Consider the following 21394-nt stretch of genomic DNA (forward strand, 5'->3'; position numbering starts at 1 on the left):
AAAAGTGCAAATAAATTGTTGAACCATGTGACAACTAAGTCTCATTTTTTTTCTTCCTGTATGTGGCGCACCACAAAATGAGAGAAATGTTTTTGAAAGAGATGCTCCAGTCCCACCGAGACCTTCCTTGGCTCCTTGGGTTCCGAGTCCGATTAATTGTAATTACTGCAGGCTCCTGGGCAAAGCCCAGAACAGATAAGTAGTTGATAAGATTAATTTTGTCCTCCAGTCTGATAGTCCCAGGATGATCGCAAGCTGCAAGGGAAGCAGAGTTTAAATCTTTGTCTCATCTAATTCATTTATTTAAGACTGTCACTTTTGTTTAAGACGATGTTGGATTAAAACACTTGTGTCATAGCCATCTAATCTGTGGCAAAGACGTGGGCTCATCTTGTCATGTCCAATCCATCTCATTCGATCATCTTCCAAGATGCATTTGCAGCTTTTAGTGAAGATTTATGAACACGGATGCAGTTCCAGATTTTTCATTTTAATTTATATAATTTGTCTAAATATGAAAGCTGGATCTCTCCAATAAAATGTGATTTGCTGACATTGGTCAGAGGAAGGCAGAAACACAATCTGTATTAAGAAGAAACTGTCTAAAAATGTTTCACATTGTCAACATTTATTATCATGTATAACTACATCCTGTGATCATCTACATCTCAACAATTAAGCTTGTCATGTTCGATTAATTGTTCCTAAAATGATTATTTTCTTAAATCAGTCTTATGCATGCTTTTAAATTTACATACAGACAAGGCGTGCATACAATACCAGTCAAAAGTTTGGACACACATGGATTTAATGGCAAAGTGTGTCCAAACATTTGACTGGTAGTGTTGAAAGAAAAGATAAAAAGAGGAAAGACACAAGAAGATAGACGAGGACGCCACACAGTCAGGAGTGGAAAAGTCTTGGCCGAGCAGCCACTTACCTTCAACCTCATTGACTAATTTAGTCACAACCAAAAGCCGAAGTTCAGAGAGTTTCATCTAAAATTTCCTTACTGAGTTTGGAGAATTTCATTTAGTTCTATTTTGAAAAAATGCACAATGATTTGTCTTTTTGAAAAGCTATTTTACACAAGTGGGTGAAATGAGGTCTACGTACTTCTATCCAAGTACAAAGTTCCATCACATTTAGTAGAATATGTAATAAATTTTTCATTAAATATAAATATAGAAGTGATGGAGGAAGAGTGGACCCTCTGCTCTTTAGATGTCACATCATAAGTACCGGTAGCCTTTTACTGAAGACTCTGCTAAGTACCGCACTGAGGTAAATAAATGATTAATGTTGGAAGATTCTGGGATCAAGGTTTCTCCAGTTTGCACCTGGAGGTAAAATTAGATTAACACAAATACTTGGTTTCAATACATCTAATATTTCACATAAAATAACATAAATACTTTCGGGAAATGTAAATGGGAGCACTTGTTGAAAGGAAAAAAAAATAGATTGTATAACTGTAAAGCTTCCAATAACCACTTGTCAAATATGGAGTTTCTTATTATCTCAGTGGCTCATCGGTTACAGCGGCTGATTACTAACTAGAAGGTCACAGGATTAGCTGTCCCTCTAGGCTTGATTTACATGTGAATTAGCATATTATTGAATAAACATGACCTACAGTTGGCTTAAATTGAAACCTTACAGGTGCTGGATAAATGTATTGGGTTAATGGACATAAGTGTGTTTCAAACTAAATCAGGATGTTTTCCTCAAGCAATGAGTTTCAGGTTTAGATCTAAACAAGAAAAACAATACTTTTGCTTATGAAGCGTGATTCACAAGTAATCCTAACTGGTAAAGGTGGGTAAAAGCAAACATATTGACATCACACTTTTCACAGAGAGGTGGTGATGTGGACCCAATCGCAGGATGGGAGGCCGGAATGCAGAATCAAAAAGCAAAACGAGACACAGGTGATATAAATGAACCCAGGTAAACTAATAAATAGAGACAATACCAAACAAGAAAAACTACAAAATAAAAGAGGAACCAAGAACTGAGAAAACTACACCACAAAACACACATCATGACAAACTGATCTTAGGTCAGGAAACATTTTAACATACAACTTAACCTGACTCAAGTATGAAAGTAATAATCATGTATGTAAATATATATATGATTTATTTAACGGGGAAATTGTACATCAACAGACCAGTTACCCAACTGATTATTACACATCTGCTGTCCCTGAAGTCTGCATTTATTTCTCATGTGATTCCCTAAGTAATAAGTCGGGAACTGCAGTCTTTTTTTTTAACACAAGATGAGAAAGATGTAAAGGTGAAGATAAAGAAAATAAATATACATCTGTCTTAACGTCTTTAGTGTCTGATAGTAGTTGAGTGTGGAAGAGCAGCTAGATGTATCCATGTGTGTGAGAGGAGCAGACTTTAATATTGCTTCCTAATGAACATCTGGTACTGAATTAGGCATACTTAGTCAAGCTAAGAATCTGTTTCATCATTTGCAAGACGGATTTCTTGCCAATTAAACGAATCTTGGTAGAAACAAGACAACTTTCCTTCCCCCTAAATTTTGTCTGCTTTTGATATAACTAGCCTTGTTAAACGATGTGAAGCGCTGCACCTTTATATCATAGAATGCAGAGGTGGCAAAAGAACAATGGGCAAGAGATATAAGATAAGAGTGCAAGCTCATGTAATTCATAAAAAGGACTTTGAAGTTTCAAATGTAGTGAAAGCAGAAGCAGCAGTATTTCATAACACTAATCTGAGTAATCAAATTATACAACTTTGATTCATTTCAATGAACACCTTAACCTGATGGGGGGGGGGGGGGGGAGTATTATAAAAAAAATAAATGATTATGTGTCCTACATTGCAGTTGGGTTTCTACAAATGCTTTATTTGAAAAACTTTACAGGCAAATAAAAATAAATAAATTATTGAATGTGAGAAAAAAAGACAACAATTTAGATGCAAATGACAGACATAAATTGATATTAAATCAATCATCCTTTTGCTTTTGCAGGTATTTCTTTATATGTTTTACTATATTCATATGCTTAGCCTTTTTCCATTTACATCTCTATTTTCTTTTTTGAGTTTGCTTTTTATTTTATCAATGTTTTCACAATTTTTTTTACATGTTTTTCTTACTCATTATTTGCTCTTTGCTTTTTTTTAAGTCTTTATTTTTTCATTCCCTGTTTCAGATTTTTCTAACTTTCCTATTTGCCCAACATGTCCCCTCTCTGATCTAGCTTTATCATAACCTTCACATTTCTACTTTGCCTTGTTATTAAGCCAAATCTTCATCTTCATTTAAACCCGTTTGTATCATAACTAACATATGTTGTAGTCAGTCATTAAAAAAAAAAAAAAAAAAAACTTTGAGAACTTACTGGCGTTAATGGTTGCATTGCTCTGTTTTTATTATGTTTTGTCCCTTCCACCTTTCGCCCTCCTTAAAGGGAAAGCCTGACACCGGTGGGTGGGCTCTCTCCAGGCTGCAGAGCTTCTCTCAGGCAGCACCGCCGGACATGTAAGTGACAATCGTCGCGTTTTGTCTCAAAGCTTTCAGCTGCTCCTCTGCTTGCTTGGTAAAAGATACAACTTTTTTCTGTGGTGATTCCTAAATGAAACTGCGCGTTTTGCACATATTTCCGGGTGTATCGCGAGACACGCCACAGTGTGACCGTGGCTTTGTTTCCGCTGCTACTGACTCGAAGGCAGATTTAATGTGGTTGCAAACACAGGTAATGGCTGGAAATACTCAGTCTGAGCACACTTAAAGCATGCACCATCTACCATATACCTAAAGTAGTTTCATGTTGGCTCTTATCCCCGAGAATCAGCTTAAAACACGCGACACTTCTGTGAAATCACAGAGCAATCTCTGAGTTGTGTTGTTAAAACACAAGTGTTTAGTAGTCTGCTTTAAAATGCTGACATGTGACAGCGTTATATATGCGAACTTATTTATTTGTTTGTTTGCTAATCAGATTGTGTACCATGGCATCCCCTCTGAAGAGTCTAGTTCATGATGACAACAGATACCAGGAAGCCTTCCATCTGTTTCTGGAGCGTTCCTCTGAACACCAGTGTATGAGGGACTTTATCCACAATAAACTACCAGACATCCTGGCCAGGTAATCCATCTCTAATTTAGGGGACACAACACGGCAGTATGCAGCTATTGCTAAGTTAAAATGTACCATATTGAAATATGTAAACATTATATTAAAATGTCAAAATGAATTTACTTTTTTGTTTGTTTAGCATTATCCCAAATATGTCCAACCATGTTACAATCCATCCATAATCTTGTTGTTTGGCATGAAATCCATACTACCCTATAGTCACAAAATTATACTTAGAAAATATAAAACATTTCTTTCCACAACATTTTGTTATGAATTGGACTTCACTTATTTATCAATTCACCCCAAAGCCATTTATGTAGTTGACATTTCAATTTAAATTACTTTGTTCTCTTTGTAGTGTGGCCATTAACACTAGCTTAGCTAACTATTGTTTTGTTTTGTTTTTATTTAGTTTTTATTTTATTGTTTCAATAGTTTGAAATGAGTTCATGTAGTTCTTGACATTAAAAAAAAACTAAACAAAACTGTTTCTGGCACTTCACTTTTCATGTATCTATTTAGTATGCTGGAAACGGTTCAGAAGCTAATAGGCTAACTAGCATTTTTTTTATCATTATTATTTCGAACTAAAAAAAGGCTTTGTAAAAGTACAAATATTGGTTACAACTAACAACAAATAAAATAAGCTTTTTAAGTTCGAATAAAGGGTTTTGGAAGAAGTTGGGCACTTATCTAGTCCAAAACCCCTCTATCAATGACACCGTAAAATTTTCACAGCATGAAAAAGGTAGTAATACACATTAAATTCTATTACAATAAAACTTAAACAGTATACAGCCGTAATACACACAATAAATCATAGAATTCAACATACATTTAGCTTGAAATATGTGTTTAATGTTACCTTTAGCTAGCATTGATGCTTAATCTAATAGTAAAACTCCAAGCTGCATACAAAAACAAGGTGCAGACAATAAGAAAACACTTTTAACCACCTTGCTCATCTTCATGGGTTCTGTTTATATCATTATATAACATTATCTGGCAAGCAATAAGGAATTGTCATGAGATCACCCAATTGTCAAACAGTTGTGAGGGGCTAAGAAACTACCAAGGCCTAACATTTTAGTGGAAATATAACCTTTTGTGTTACCTGCCACAGTTGTTGATTAACTGTAGTACTGTGAGACTGGGGATGGCCTTGACCTTTAGGTAGACTAAACAAGGAACAGATATAACAAAGTAGAGAAAAGTCTGACAGTGAATACATTGTTTTTGGAGTTCACACTATCAGTGTGAGGATATCTAAGAAACAACCTATCTCCTTACGTTAGCATAAAACAATGTTATCTCGGGCTGAGCGTAAATATCTGCCTCATTAGCAGTTAGCGGGCCATAGCTGATCAAAAACAAGCAAACTTCAAATGGAGACATACACTGACCCGCTGATAAATGTGACAAGATACTTAAGAAAATCTAGTTTGAAGAGAGATATCTGGGGCATACTGACCATTAGGTTGCATAATATGTAAATAAACAATCCGGCACTTTGTCTCTTGTATTATTGTGGAAATGTAGCCAACTGTTTTTTTTTATGAGCAGAGCACGTAACTACTGCCAGTGTTTTCATCTCAAAACTAATGACCTTGCAGCTTAAAATGTGCAGATTAACCTGCTGAAAAGTTTCAGCAAGATTGCGAATGAAATTAAGTGAAAGTTTATGGATGTTCAGCCTCTTCCTGAATTATTTTCTCTGTTGACATAAACTGTTGGAGGCAGCTGGCGTGCAGCAGAGAGCCAAACCAAACTCCCTACTCCCTCTGACGGCCTCAGAGGCAGATCAGAGAGGAAATCTGGAAGGATATGATTCACAAGTTAATTAAAAGGTGTAATCGTGTTATTAAAAATCCGACGTTGAGTGACAGAACCCACCATAGCGACAAATCAAAGCCTCGGTGTTTGTAGCTGCATCAGTCGCTAGATCAGAACATCTCACGTTTCCAAGTGTCGGGCTGAATTGACAGTTACAGGCACCAAAAAAAAAAAGTGACCCACATTTGGCAGGTTGGAGGCTGTGAATTTTCAAAGCATGCATGCTCTGAAGACTCACTGTTTCTTCTGCTCTGCCCTCAGCATTGGAAATGGAAAGTCCTGTCTAAATGTGATTGGAGTTGGAAGTGGAGCTGGTAAGAACACACATTCTAGGACACAAGCACAGGTGAACTTGGCTTATGTGCAAAGTGACACAAAATAACTGAGAGCTGCTCTGAAGAGGCGTTGGTGAATCAGCCTTCTGTTAAAAGTTATTGCTTCTGCACAAGAAAAAAAAAAGCAAGTTATCTTTATTACCACCATTGAGGGTTTATCGACATCTGTCCAGATTCATTTTTAACCTCAATCTGGCAACCTGACCTCACTGTTATATAGCCGTACTGCACATTGTTTCGTAATTCAGCAGTTTTTTTTTTTTTCCTGAGCAAGCCCACTACATGCCCCCAGAGTGCCGTTACCTTTTACTTATGTCACAGCCAATCCTTTTAATTTACCTGAGATGTCATGCCGGCATCATAATGGATTCTCTGATGGACTGTAAAATCCATTAGAACGACCACAAACTCCTCTGCAAGGTATTATTATATCTAATCAAAAGAATTCAGTACGTATCCACCTCAGCTCCTGTGCTTAAATATACTCCTCTGTACATGACAATTTGTCACCTTCAATAAGAACTACAACAAAATTACCACTCTGCTGTGATGTGACGCTTAAAGAACTAGCAAAGTGCTAACTTTCTGTAACTCCAGCTTCCTGTTTACCTTTCCTTTTTCTTTTTTTTTTTTTTTTTTTTTTTTTAAATTAAAATTTTATTTTTTTGGACTGGAGCATCGTGATGATCATTAGCAAGAATTGTGATGAAAAAGAAAAATGAGTTATTTTTGTACATTTTTTTTGGATGCAGTGGGAAATTTGGTTGTAGTTTCGTTTGTAAGATGGAATCTGTTTTAAGATAAAACAACTGTCTTGGTGCCTGTAGGTGAGATTGACCTAGAGATGCTCTCTGAGCTCCATCAGAAGCACCCAAAAGTGATGGTGGATATTGAGGTGGTGGAGCCCAGCAGCCAGCAGCTACATAACTACAAAGGTACGTTCGTTACAGGCCCGCAGACAGAATGGATCTTTTATGCTCATGTAATCTCCCAAAAAAAAAAGGCTTAATATTTAATCAAACCACCAAAAACTGTATATTCTTTCTTTCTTTGTTTTGAACTTGGCTTTTACATGAATGAATTAGTAATACAGGTGTACATTTATACTTAGAGGCTGATCCTTGAACCAGCAGTACCACTTAAGAGCTCTAATCTGAGCAAGAATCCCCCCCCCCCCCTTCTGAATTATCGGAGTAAAACATTGATTCATTAGCAGGTGCAGCGGTTTTACACATGTTGACAACTTTTAGCACCACTTTTTCGCATAGAAACCTCGCACATTTGAAAGGCACACTAATGAAAATGGGTCTGAACTTAATCCACCTAATTCTCATCGTTGACATTCATAGTAACTGCTCTGTGGGTGGATTTTTTTTCTTTCTGCTTTTCAGGCTTCGTGTCTTTTGACGGATCTTTGTCTAATCAAAAGAATATCGTAAAGCAAGCAGAAATCTTTTGTGATTTATAGACGTGCCCACACTTGAAATCAGCTCTTCAGAGTTTTTATGAGTAGCTGAAACAAGCTGTTGGGTAATAAGGTAATTCATTTTTAATATATGAAAGTGTGTGATTGAGCCATTTTGTGATACAGCGTGAATTATGAGGTTGGGGAACTTTGCAGTTTTGTTTGATGTATTTACTGACTACCTACTGCTTTCAGCCAGGCCCGCAGTCCTCACTCATGCTGTTACCCTCAGTGCTGTTTGCTGTTACGTGTGAAGCGTACACCTGCTACTACTCTTTTGTCAAAGAAATTTCACTCCCAATTTTTGCTTTAGACTGTGCATTTGTACATTTAAATGGAGAATAAATGCTTAAAACCTAAACATGTGTAAAACATTCAGCGGGATGTCGACATGCAGGAAATAAACTAACAATGTTGCACTTAAGATTCTAAAATTACAGCCATTTTCACTTGGTTTTTAATGGATCACAGAGTCACATATTTGTTTGTTTTCAAAGCAGAGGTGCTTTTTCACGCCTTTTTTCTGAGTCTGACAAGCATCAGCTTCATCTGAGATGTCTCAACAAAGATGTGGAAAAAAAGAAAAAGCAAATTAACAAAGAGCTTTTTGGTTAGGAGTGATATCCATATGGATCCATATTGCCTTACTAGGTTCACATCCCATCCTGGTGCACATCCTTCTCCAAACCTGAAGATGTCACCGAGTAAACATTGTATTGTGCTTTAATATGAGGAACTCTGATTGTGATCCACTGCTTGACTTTTAAAGTGATGGCTGATCTAATCATTTTCTGCTGCTTATTTGGCAATCTAATGTTTACTGAATGTCAATTAAGCACTTTCAGTTTTCCAGCGACATCACACGTCAACTTTCAGTACTTCTACCTGGTGACATTTAAAAGTCGCTCTTCACCTGATTGCTGTCTGGGAACATTATGAGAACGGGAATCGGTACAACGATGTCACATTTTACAGACATTTAAATTCAAAGCTCTGAACATGAACTGCTCCAGAACAGGCTACGAGTTTTGCCCAAGTTACCATGGCGATGTGGCCAGATGGAAAGAAATCCATCTGAGCGATGCTAAAAACTCTGACCTTGTCAACTCCCTGATTTTTACCTCACTGTTGCTACTTGTCTATCTTTAGTGTTAGTGTCACAGAAACCAGAGTTGAACTACGTCAAATTCATCTGGAACAAGATGACCGCATCTGAGTTTGAGGAGCAGTGGAAGCTGAAAAAGATGACGAAGAAGGCAGACTTCATTCACATGATACAGGTTGGTGCTGACGCACTTCTAGCTTTGAAACTGTACTTCTGACACATCTAGGTCATATTCATTATGTGGCACTTGGCAACAATTAATCCCATTAGAGCATCTGTCTTGCATAGCGTTATAATTAGGTGCTGTATGAATGCATTTACCTGCTAATTATGTGCGGGGGAAATCGACAGATGCTGTACTATGTGAAGGACCCTGGTGCCACCATCAGCTTCTTCCAGAGTCTCCTTGATAAGAATGGGAAACTCCTTATCATTCTGGTTTCAGGTAAATGGACTGATCTAATTAATGCTCATCTGTTTAGTCTACCTCATGTTGCTTATAGTTGGAGATAAAAAAAAAAAAAAAGAAAGAGCTGTGATTCTTACGAGCATCGTCAAGGTCAGTCTGTTGATGATGATGTAGAATATTCTCCACCTTACAAACTGCAGCAAGATTATTCTCCCTGGTATGAAACAGTTTGTAGACAACCAACCAGACAGAGGAACGTTAGGTAAACACCTGTGTATAGATGCTTGTTTTACATTAGCATTTTGTTTTGTGTTTCCAGGGGAGAGTGGCTGGGGGAGGCTGTGGCGGACCTACAGGAGCCAGCTCTGTAACACAGAAATAAGCCAATGTGTGACTACGGGAGACATCAAAAGCTTCCTGGACTCTGAGGGAGTGAACTACCAGAGCTACGAACTGCCATCTCAGATGGATATTACCGAGTGTTTCACTGAGGGAGATAGAAAGGGAGAGCTGCTGCTTGATTTTCTCACTGAGGCCCTGGACTTCAGTAAAACAGCGTCGCCCGAGTTGAAGGCCGGTGTGTTGGAGCTGCTCCGACACCCAGACTGTAGTGTGGAAGACAAAGGCAGAGTTATCTTTAACAACAACCTCGGAATCATTGTCATTAATCAGCAAACTTAAAATCATATTTGTGTAGGAAATGATAACATTGCCATAGATTTATAACTCAAATGAAATGCTTTCAAATGACATGTATTACTGTAGCTTTTTTTTTTTTCACTTTTAACACATCTTGCACTTTTCATGCGTCAGTTGTTTGATTTTTTTTTTTATTTTGTATGGTCTTTTAAACTTTCCTCAAAATGAAAAAGTCTTGAATGGAAATAATTTGTTTTATCTAAAATATTCCCATCACAGATCCGTCTGAGTCAGTTTCAGACTTCTTCTGCTTTGGATTTCATAGAAATTTTAATGGGTTTGCAAAGAGCAAAATAAAAAAGAAAATTGGACAATTAACTTTTAATGGAAATTGCGCTCTGTATCATGTTAGCTGTAGGTATCTGTGAATGATGTATTTAAATGGTTGCAGGTATTATATCAGTAAAAGCTTGAACTGGCATATTAAAAACTGGGGCCTTCTTCCACTGGCCCTTTCATGGAGCTGTCAAGTCATTTACTTGCAGTGTTTATCTGAAAAAAAAGTTGTAAAAATGCATTTTTAATCTGCTTTTCAAATGGTTAATGGTAATTATTATTAAGTCAGTAACTAGAAGAATCCGTATTTTGTTCATGTTTAAGTAGAACAAGGTGGTTCAAAAGAAAAAAATATTAGTGAAATAAAATCTTACAAACAAGAAATCTGCATATTTGACAGACATTTTTTGTCAGTATGTGTAAATAAACTGATCAGTTATACAGATTTCCTAGATAAACTCCAAGTATGAAAGCTGCGTTTGGTTAAGTGAAGCATTATCACCATCTTGAGGTCAACGTGGGCTACTGAACCAAATACGGAAGTTGTTATAAAGATGATATCAAGAAATTCTGACAAGATTTTGATACAAATAACTACACAACTGCTCAAAGAGCACTAGCTGTTAGAGATGTAAGGAAAATTATCAAAATTTTCACCGTTGTTTAGGTTTTATTTGTTTTTTTCCTCCAAAGTGGCAAAAAGATTGAGATGCAAATAATAATAATAATTAAAAAAAAAACAAAAGCTTCTAGTAACACAAAAAGCTTTAACAGGTTACCAGTGTGGTGAACAAACATGCCCTGAACATGTTTTTCCTCTTCTGTCAGCAGGGCAGCAGCTGGGTCTCTTGAGCCAAAGTTCATTAGTTACATAACTAAACCTCTGTTGCCAAATACAAACCACTTGGTTAAAAAAAGTGAAATCAAAGCCGTTTGCCACAGTTAATCATAATCCCTTAATATAAACCATAACCTGGCAATAAATATAGCTTAATGAAAGCAAACAGTAACTATGAGTAGCAGTACTTCACTGAAAGCATTCTTACAAGTATAATTTCTACATTTCTAACTAGGTCTACAAAGAAAACGTGTCACATGAATAAAAAATAACATCAATACAATAAAAAAGATTTCATAAATCTACCCTGTTTCTAGTGCTTCTGAAAGCAAGAGAAATATGTCTCATTTATTATTGGCTGAAGTATGCCAAGTTTAATCAAAATGCAATGAGAAAAACTGTGAAATCTGTATATTTATAAGCTATGAAAAAGTGAAGCCTAGACCAACTCTTTGCAATTTTTTTTTTTTTTTGACACTTTTTTGCTATCTTGAGGAAACTTTGTTTTCCTATGATAACAGATTCATTACAGGGCAGCGTGGGGGCTCGAGCTGTTCCTAGTCCCTCACAGAAGCAACACAGTTACAAAAATTTAGACTCACACTCCTAAAGGGAATTTGAATTATCAAATTGGTATGCATGTCTTATAGGAGGAAACTGGGAAAGAACCTATGCATAATCCACTCAGGTCACACCCAGAAACCCACTTGTTGTTAAAATATTAACTTGAATAAGAATTCTAAAAATAATTTAAAAAAAAAAATGTAAGTATTTATATTCATGAATGGTATTGGATTTTATTAAGTGTGCCTGTGGTCAACTGAATAGTTGATGGTTTCCAGTCTGACTGCTGCGGGAATCAAGGATCTCCTTCATGCTTTGAATGCTGCAGTCTGTCGCTGAAGGAGCTATGCGGGGAGATGGGGAAAGGGATGGTTCTTTAACATGGTTGGGAGCATTCTTATTATCATCTTCTCTCCCAACAGCTCAGCTGGTGGCTCCTAGGGGCATCCCAGTACAGTCTGATAGATGCAGGAAACTACAAACAGATCAAAAAACATTTTTACCTCCATAAATCTGGCAAAGGCTGAAATTGCGATGCCTTTACATATACATATATATATATATATATATATATATATATATATATATATATATATATATATATATATATTTGTGAGTGTGTGTGTGTGTGTGTGCAAGCATCAGCTTGAAGGATATTTGAACAGTGGCCTTTCTTTGTGGTTCTGGGTAATCGGCAGTGGTGTGCATTTTGGGTAGATGGTGCCTTGGAATCCTTCCGTTTTAATCATTTGTTTATATATTTTTAACTTTATTTTATAATTATTAGTTGTCATATAATCTTTCAGATGATCATTTCCTATGTCCCGTACTATTACCTATTGATTTGAACTGACGGTATTTAATGCTTTTTAAAGCGTAATAAAAATTACTCAACAGCACCTCCTCCTGGTCAGGTAGAGAAACTCCACAGCTCTCCCTTACGTTGTACGTTGAAGAACGTAGGCATCATTTACGTAAAAAGGCTGCGTAGCGATCTGCCTTTTTACGTCAGACGCCAATGGTCTACGTACGTTCACAAGAATTTGTGAACTGACGTGTCACTCAGAAGTGGTTGACGTGCTCATCGGAGGATGACCTTGCTCAAGAGGCTTAAACAATTTTCATGTCTTTCTTTTGAGGAATAACGTCAACATACGCTTCTGGTTGTGAAGCCATACAGACTTAAAAAGCTTGGGAACTGCTATTGAACAATTTAGCTAGCTTTGCAAGTTTTACGATCTTGAATGTGTTAGATTAAGCAGGCAGGTACCTGCTTGCATACATAACCCTCGAACCTCACGGCCCGTGCCAGGTGGCTTCCTCCCACCCACAAAACATGCGTTTTAGGATAATTGATCACTTACATAGAAGTTACTTTGGTTAAAAGTGTCTACCAAATAACTGTAGGAGGTAGGAATAGAAATAACCTCTGCACAGCACCATAACTGTACCTCCACAGCTGTCGTGGGGTCTATTTTTACCCCCACCAAGGAGTTTCTTTTTGTTTTTTGTTTTTTTGCATGTTTGTTTTGTTTTTTATATAAAAAAAATAATTTGGTCTAACTTAGATTGCATCAAATTTTAGCAGTGATTCGGCTCACCATCTGGATCCAGGATTTTTTTTTAAAAGGATTATTTTATCACAATATAACTGTGCGTGAAAAGTAGTACCATTTGAAACAGTAGGCTCTCACCCACCCACTGCGTGTAATAAGCAGACCTGGCAACACTGGACAAGCTTCCAGCCAGTAGGAGGGGACAACAACTCTTCTGTCTAAAAGCTGAGAGACCGAGACTCTTTTCTTCTTTCAACAGATACACCAACGCAACGACATTTAATGCATAAATAAGCTACAACTTAATCAGTTGAAGTTTTAAAGTAAGTTAATCACTATTCTGTTGTTTCCCCCATACATTTATTTTTAAAATGATCTCTTTTTTTCCTCTCTTATTTTTAACCAGAACTGTTTCATTGAATTGCGGGAGTCAACCATGGCTGCAGATGAAAAGCATAGTTGTTATGAGGGTGTTTATGCCAGCAGCTTCGAGTTCTACTTGGAAAAATCAGGAGAGCACAAAGCTATGCTCCAACATGTTCAGAAAATCCTGCCTGGAGAATATCAAAGGTACAAGAAATGTTCAACTTGTCGTTTCTGTCTGTCTCTTTGTTGCTATCTAGGAAGTTGATGAAGACCCCAGTTACTGACATAGTTTACTCTTTCTTCCCCATTTTCATTTCTTTTTTTATTTCCACATTCAAATCAAATATAAAATTGCACATGCACATATCTGGTGACTCAAAGCCAATTCTACTGACCAAGAAGAAATGATTTTGCATATTGAAATTTGCAAGTCATCTGCGTTTGCATGTATCATTTCACTGCACCCAGTGAAATGTGTTGTTCTCTGTTGTCACTCCACTTTAAACTATTTTAGTTTTCATTTTTTACATGAATTGTTATTGAGAATGAAATTAATATAAATACATACAACTGTATCTTGTTGTGAATGATCAATTGTAACATTATTTTATCAGAATGGATAAATTCCTAATTTTATTTCCATAAAGTTAAGCTTTCTCGGATGTGACCTTGGGCTGCGTTCAGTTTGTTAAATATGTTCCTGTGAGAGTAGAAAATGACAAACTGAAACCTCAACCCCATGTCAATTAGTTTTACATCTAGTTGGGATGTATCATACACGACCTTAGTGATTTTGCAGCACTTAAAATATGTCTGTTTTTACTATTTTTGCCTCTGTTGCAGAATTGGAGCTGGCAAAAGCAGCCTGGATGTTCTCGGGGTTGGAAGCGGTGGAGGTAAGTCTTGTGATAACATTCAACGTATCGCACCTGTACACCAGATTATTATTTCTGATTAATGTCAAAGAAGCCGCAAATGCTAATCAAGGCTAATCAAGTTATTGCACCAATTTCTAGGTGCAAGTACAGATCAATATTTGTCATAGGTCACTCAAATAACTACACAAGGACACCATCAATGTCCTCGTTGCTTAAAAGAAAATGATAAGAGCATACAACAGGCAAATATTTGAGCTATTTATATTTGACAGGATGATCTGGAGCTAATTTGTGTGTTTTAAAGTCTCAGTTTTTGTGGTCTGCTGTAGGTGAGATGGATGCCCACATGCTCTCCTTACTGCAGTCGTCATTCCCCGCCATCCCCATCACTGCTGACATCGTGGAGGGCAGCTCTCCTCTCATAGACAAATTCAAAGGTATAATCAATTCACACTGAATTGTTTTATGTTGTCATTTTTAAGCCTGCATTTGTATTATATAACACTGAAATAAGCTTTAAGCGATCTTATCTGGAAAAGATCTAAATTTAAACCTTCATCATCATTAGGAAAGGTCAAATAAAGCAAGTCTAAAAGTTGTAGTGACACCATAACTCCTCAACACTATCCCAACAATCAGCACGTCTGACTTTCCAAAAAGCTGCCTAGCACTCTGGTAATTAACATAACTGAAGACCACCAAGCAGAAATAGGCTAAAGATGGAGGAGTATTTTCTCAGGCATTCTCTGAGCCTGCACTGGATAGATGGTGCAGAAAACCTCCAGGAAGCATGAGGTGATGCTTTCTTGCTCTGAGCTCTGGCAAAAAAAAACCACGACCTTCATGAAAGAGCCATCAAAAGAAAACCTTCCCTTCGTCTTCAACATAGCTGCAAAATCATTCTGATTCAAACAATTTGGTTTGCATTAAACCTGCTGGCAGAAATGAGCCGCAACATGTTCAGCAGGAGAATAAAAAAGTGTCAGATTTCTATGAAATGAAGCCCTCTCCAACTGTAAAAGCATGAAGGTGTCTTGTCCATGTTTCTGGCTGGTTTTGAAGGAAACAGTGCTGATAAGAAGTCACTTGTAGTAATATTTTGCTTTATTTGTTTGCGTCTTAATGGTGACACATACAGCTTTCTCTTTGGCTATTCCTTTGTTTTTCAGCTTTGGTAGCAAAGACTTCCAGCCTTCAGAAGATCCAGTTCACTTGGCACATCATGCACAGTGAAGAGTACGAGAAGCAAGTGAAGGCAAAGGGAGACGTTAAGAAGTTTGACTTCATACACATGATCCAGGTATTGTAGCAGATTACTTTTCTCATTTTGACCAATCTGTTTCACTGTCACATTATATCCAGCTGCCTATAATGGTAAAGTTAAGAGTCCCAGTATGTCGAGTTTAGGTGAATCAGTACTTTTGGAAGAAGCAACCGGCTTGTCCTCTGAACTTGAGCTCTCCTCATGTTGACTTCTGCTGCCTGTGAAAAACAGCTCCTCACTATGTCCCGGCTTTAATTTACTGGTGCCGACAATTGTTCTTCAACAGATGATCTACTATGTGGATAACCTTGCTGAAACGATCAAGTTTTACCACAGCCTCCTGAAGAGTAACGGCAGGCTGATGATCATCATTGAAGCAGGTAAACAATCTTGAGTTACATTTCCTACCACACTGAAGCATACTGCGCTTACACATGATTTATATAAATATAAGATCAATACTGACTGAAAAGGAAAAACTTAGGAGAAGGTTAGACCTTTCTTTCTTTTATTAAGAAGCAACCATATCTTTTTTAAATTCTTTTTGAAACCCAGTTGGTGCTGGAAAGATGGTTCCCTCTTCGGCTTTTTGCATTACAAATGAAATAGGGAGACGACTTTGCAGAACAAGAATTGTGTCAAATTGTAATTTTGCCACAAGATCCTTACATCACAAAAGGTGTTGATAACGTGGTTGTCATTTTTCATCCCGTACTTTGTAGGCAACAGTGGCTGGGACATCCTGTGGAAGACTTACAACAAGGATCTGTGTACCTGTGAGGTGAAGGAGTACCGAGCGTCCACGGAGGTGCTTTCCTGCCTGAAGAGCCTGGGCCTTAAATATGAGGAGCATTCAATTCCCAACAGCTTTGACATCACTGAGTGCTTTGATCCAAACAGTGTAACTGGAGAACGTCTAGTGAGTTTCATGACAGGAAGAGACCACTTCCATGAGTTTTTCACTCCAGAGCTCAGAGCCAGCATGCTAGAGCTTCTCAGAACCAAGTGCAGCACCTTAAAAGACGGCAAAGTGTTCTTCGACAGCACTTTGAGCTGCATTATGGTCCATGCTTGAGTATGCCTTCAAGAAAAATGCCCATGTAGTTTATTCCAGTTCCTCCTTATGCTGCCTTTCTGCCATAGTGAATAAATAAACAATGAATAAGTTTCTGTCTGTTGGTTAAAATCTTTTAGATTTGAAATTGTGCATCTCAAAGTTACAGCTATATCTCAAGATAAACAGCTGAACCAATGCCCATCTGGTTGGAGTATTTAAAAAGAAAGGGCTTACTTTAGGAAGTTTTGAATTCCAATATATTCTCCTTTTAATAAAATCTTTATAGTCAATATTGTCATGAAATTAGATCTAATGGGAAATGTCTGCTGAAGAAAGCTCCTCAATGATGAGTCCACAGGCAGTCGCCCGATTCTGCTGAGAGTCTTTTGTTGTTTTTATTGCTGTGGGTTTATGGCCTAGAAAGTGATTGTGTTGTTTCAGCCTTGTTGCTCCCGTGGCATCATTATTTGCCACTGCAGGCGAGAAAATTGAAAAAAAAACCTCCAACAACCCATTGTACACTATTAGATGAAAAGATTGGAGTAATTAGCAGTAAAAGGAACATCTTTTCCTCAAGAGTAAGCGAAGGGTTCACATAAAAAAAGATAAATAATTTGGATGTGCTGTGCTAAATGTACAACTATTGACTAATGAAATAAACATGAAGCAGGATAATAAGTCATTTTACTGTTTATTGTCTTTTTAACCATTTAAGCAGGACTTGTAAAAATGAAGCGGTTTTTTTTTTTTTGTTTGTTCTTTTGTTTTTTCTTTTTTTGGAGGCCATTCCGATAAAAATAGAAATTTAATCATATAATGCAATTACTCTTCATATTTATTGTTTTGAAAGCCATGTGATACAAAGTTTTTCTACTTTATCCTAACAATCAGCAGCCATGGGCTCATTCAATCAGCTCCCCAGCTCTAGAAAAGTCAGTAAGATAAATAATTCATGGAAAAAAGAAGACGGATAGAAAAATTCAAAACGTCTGTAGAACTTTTTGAATTATTTTATCAGTTCTTCTATCAGTCTTCTTTTCTAGGGAAAGAAACAGTGAAGGTAAAGTTAGCATCTGAAAGACCAAGAGAGAGCTGGTCAAGAAGTTGCCAGAAAGGAAAATCAATAATTGTTTTGGATTAACAGAACTGTTAGTAAAAAGCAAAGGTGCTTGTGGAGAGGGTTGTACTATGTCCTGTCGAGAACACCTCTCTACACCTTAAGCATGACGGTGTGTTATGAAATGTGTCTGCAACAGGATAGATATCATGGTTTATTTGAATCTACATAGGAGTGGCTGTGATGTTTGTTTTTGCTGTTGCCTGTTTGATCCCATTATGTATGAAGGAGGACATTAACAGCTCTAAAAAGAAAAACAAAACAAAACAGACAACGCCTATTTTTAAAAACTGCTCAATTTACTCCAGATTTTTTAGTCCAACATCTGTGTTTATCTAGGGTTTATTCTAGATAAGATGCCATTCAGACATTAGTCAGGGTAAAACAGCCTTATAGCCAGCAGGGGAGAGCAACAACTTTACAGCATTCGCTGCTTTTTACTTTTTGTGGTTGTAATAAACTATCTGTGAATTGTGAGGTCGTTGTTCAAACTTAAAAAGAAGGCTTAACCAAAAACCCATGTGTAATTTGAGCCACGGTTGGCAATAAATAAATAGAATATAAATAAATTAATAAAATACAAATAAATAAATAAAGGGAAGGATCTAAAAGTTAAAAGACAAGTAAAATGTTGTTGTACACTGAGTGGCAAGTCCAAGCACAACCAGGACAGACTGAAGCTCCATTCAAATGACCATCATTTATTCAGTTATTGTTAATGATCGTCCTTTATTAATCCACAAACTAAAATATTATTATAACAAAGTGGATTGCAAAAGCATTAAATCCCCTTGACATAAAGAAGAGAAGAGAAGAAAAGAGAAAACCAAAGAAAACAAAATGCAGGCTTTCCCCATCTCTCTCCTAAGCCCTCGGTATTTCTTCACTTTCTCTGGTTCCTTTTTGCAGCATCATTCAGGTTGACAACATCAGTCACAGCAGCAATTCTCTGCTGCTTATCGACGATCACTACGTCCAGTTGGTTGGCCATCAACCTTTTGTTGGTCTGCAAGTCCCACAGGATCTTCTCTTTTATTCTCCACCTCCCTGGGAGTTGTTTCCCACTGTTGGTCTCCAATACAAATTCTGCACTGATGTTTCTGTAAAACGGTGTTGGCTATTTGATCATGGTGTTTCATGCATCTTTTCCTGCCAGTATCTTACACCTTGCTTTTAGATACTGAATTGTTTCCAGGGTCCCTGCACAGCCTGCACATAGGGTCTTACCTGGTCTGGCAGAGCTGGGCCTCTTTCGCTCTGGAGTTTAAGGCTTAATCTATGCTGCCATGTTTGGTGTCTCTGTGCTGTCCTTCAGGCCATTCCTCTCTAGCCATTGGTTCGTACCCCCCACTTAAGCTATCTGTTGGTGGTACATTCCCTCCTATGATGGATCCTCCAGTTTCCACTTCTGAGACCTCCTGATGTAGTCGTAGATCTTGGGTTTTTCATTGTGAATAGAGGCTCTGATGTTCACTACTTCTCTGACTCTGTCTTTGCATTTAGCATATATCATCTGGACCCTGGATTACAGGTGGAACTGTCCATTCATGGTGAGCAGCTTTCATGTTTTAACATCTTTAGTCTGAAGCTCCACCTCCTTTGGCCTGCTTGTTATCTCAGCAGGGTATCTGATCACTGGCAGGGCATAGCCGTTAAAAGCTTGCATTGTTCGTGCCAGATTTCAATATGCTTTAGAACAGGCTCTGCAACCTTGAATGAACAGGTGTGGACAGTGGACTGCCTTTTTTTTTTTTTTTTTTAATGTCTTTTCACTTTTCACTTTCCAACCAAATCACAATGTTGATTAAACTCTGGGCAAAACTGTCTTTTGATGTCTTTTTAACAGACTTGTTTGTGGTCAGTCAAATCTTTTGAGACGTGTGTTTCAGCTTTCATTTGAAAGAATTCATGTATGTCATTTTGAACAAGTGACAGAACAAATAGGTCTGGTCAAGAGAAGTTTTATCTGCCTGTTTGCCGGTATTAAATGTGCTCATTCACCAAGCCTTTTCTGGATTTCTTTCTCTTTGCTGATCCTCTAAGTCTTAGTTTATACTCAAACTTCAGTTCGCCCTCATTTAACTTTGCCTTTAGTTGTGGCCTGATCATTTGAATCACTTTCGGAAAAAAAGTTACGCAACACCAGTTTAAACTAGAACTTGCTTTTGTTGAACACACCTACCTCCTGTGTTTGTGTTTGAGTCCTCTACAAACCACTCGACAAAGGTTCAAGAGTTGCGCAACAAAAACTCAGGGAAAACAAGTCAAACCTTTAGGACAGCAGGACAGTTGTAACTATCTCTGAAATGTAGTCATGTCTTCACTCAACTGTGTCGGGGAGTTACAGGCTAACTGAGGCATAAGAAACGTGACTTTATTTCACTGAGAAGCATTATGCAGGTTAAGATCTGACATTAATCTCAATTATATCAATACAATTACTCTTCATATTAAAAAAAAAAAAACAAGATTAATGAGTAATGAGTATGTAAATATGTGAAGGTAAACATGTTCTTTGTGCATGATATGTGACAATAATCTAGAGATGAATGTGAGAACATAAAAGTTTACATAGGACAAGGTTTTTCACATGGATAATCCTGCCAGCTCCTTGATGCAATCATGAGTGTAAATAATGTAAGAATGAGCCCATGATGAGAGTGGAGGTGGTAACTATCTAGGTATTACTAAAGATTGTTCGCTGCTTTGGATTGTTTTTTGCATGAAAATATACAGATTTCCACTCTTATGTTGATCTTGCACAATTTTATATTATCAACATCAAAGCACAAAAAAAAAAAGTAGATAAATCGATAAGTTGGTGGTCTTATCCGTTATCTTTAATGCTGTAAACAAAACATTACCATTTAATGCACAATGTTCAATGTCCTGAGTGCTCTAAGTGAGACTGAAAAATCTCCTGCAAAACATCTTAAGTACAATCAAGTACAATCTTTTGTAAATGCCTGAAAGGTTTTTTTGTGAGGATGATGATGGTACAAAGTTCAGGTTTTTTTTTTTTGCAAATGCTTGTAAAATGTTGGATGTGTCAGAGACCATGTGAAGCTGGAGGAAAACTGAAAACATACACAAATATACAAGATGACAAAACCTTTTCCTCATCCTTCTGTTCACTTAGTTCCCATACATCTTACTCAGATTAGAAAAAGATTGACCTGAAGTACATGACCTTCCCATTCCTTGCAAATAAATAGTTTAGGAGAGAAATAAGCTGTAATTAGAGAAGAAAGGTGACTTGCTGTGAAGACACTTTCATTTAAAGGTTCCAGAGGCTTTGGAGTGTGAGGGTTCGTTGCATTATCAACAGTAAGTTGTTCCTCTGAGTCTTCTGGACTGACATTTCTGATGTTTCTTTAGGTATTATTGGAGTAATTTCTCCACCGTGGTTAAAGAATTTTTTCTTCAGGATAGTGTCCTCAGCTTGCGTCCACAACCTTGTTTCCTGCACACACAACTTCACTGGATAGTGACCGTTCTCATGAATA

The 21394-nt window shown here is 37.3% G+C and overlaps 2 protein-coding genes across 2 annotated transcripts; both read left to right on the top strand.

Annotated features, from left to right (window-relative positions):
• Positions 1-3995: 3995 nt before the first annotated feature.
• Positions 3996-9954, top strand: LOC306766886 (histamine N-methyltransferase-like; the record flags this gene model as incomplete). The annotated part of the gene is made up of 6 exons (XM_079254738.1): positions 3996-4132; positions 6221-6273; positions 7122-7229; positions 8909-9039; positions 9216-9309; positions 9593-9954. The coding sequence occupies 6 exons, from the start codon at positions 3996-3998 to the stop codon at positions 9952-9954; spliced, it is 885 nt and encodes a 294-aa protein (XP_079110864.1).
• A 3483-nt stretch (positions 9955-13437) lies between these two features.
• LOC306766705 (histamine N-methyltransferase-like) lies at positions 13438-17279 on the top strand. The gene is made up of 7 exons (XM_079254523.1): positions 13438-13529; positions 13613-13776; positions 14416-14468; positions 14780-14887; positions 15620-15750; positions 16001-16094; positions 16437-17279. The coding sequence occupies exons 2-7, from the start codon at positions 13643-13645 to the stop codon at positions 16787-16789; spliced, it is 873 nt and encodes a 290-aa protein (XP_079110649.1). The 5' UTR covers positions 13438-13529; positions 13613-13642; the 3' UTR covers positions 16790-17279.
• Positions 17280-21394: the final 4115 nt, after the last annotated feature.

Source organism: Telmatherina bonti (genome assembly GCF_933228915.1).
Source record: "Telmatherina bonti genome assembly, chromosome: 15".
Taxonomy (NCBI): Eukaryota; Metazoa; Chordata; class Actinopteri; order Atheriniformes; family Telmatherinidae; genus Telmatherina; species Telmatherina bonti.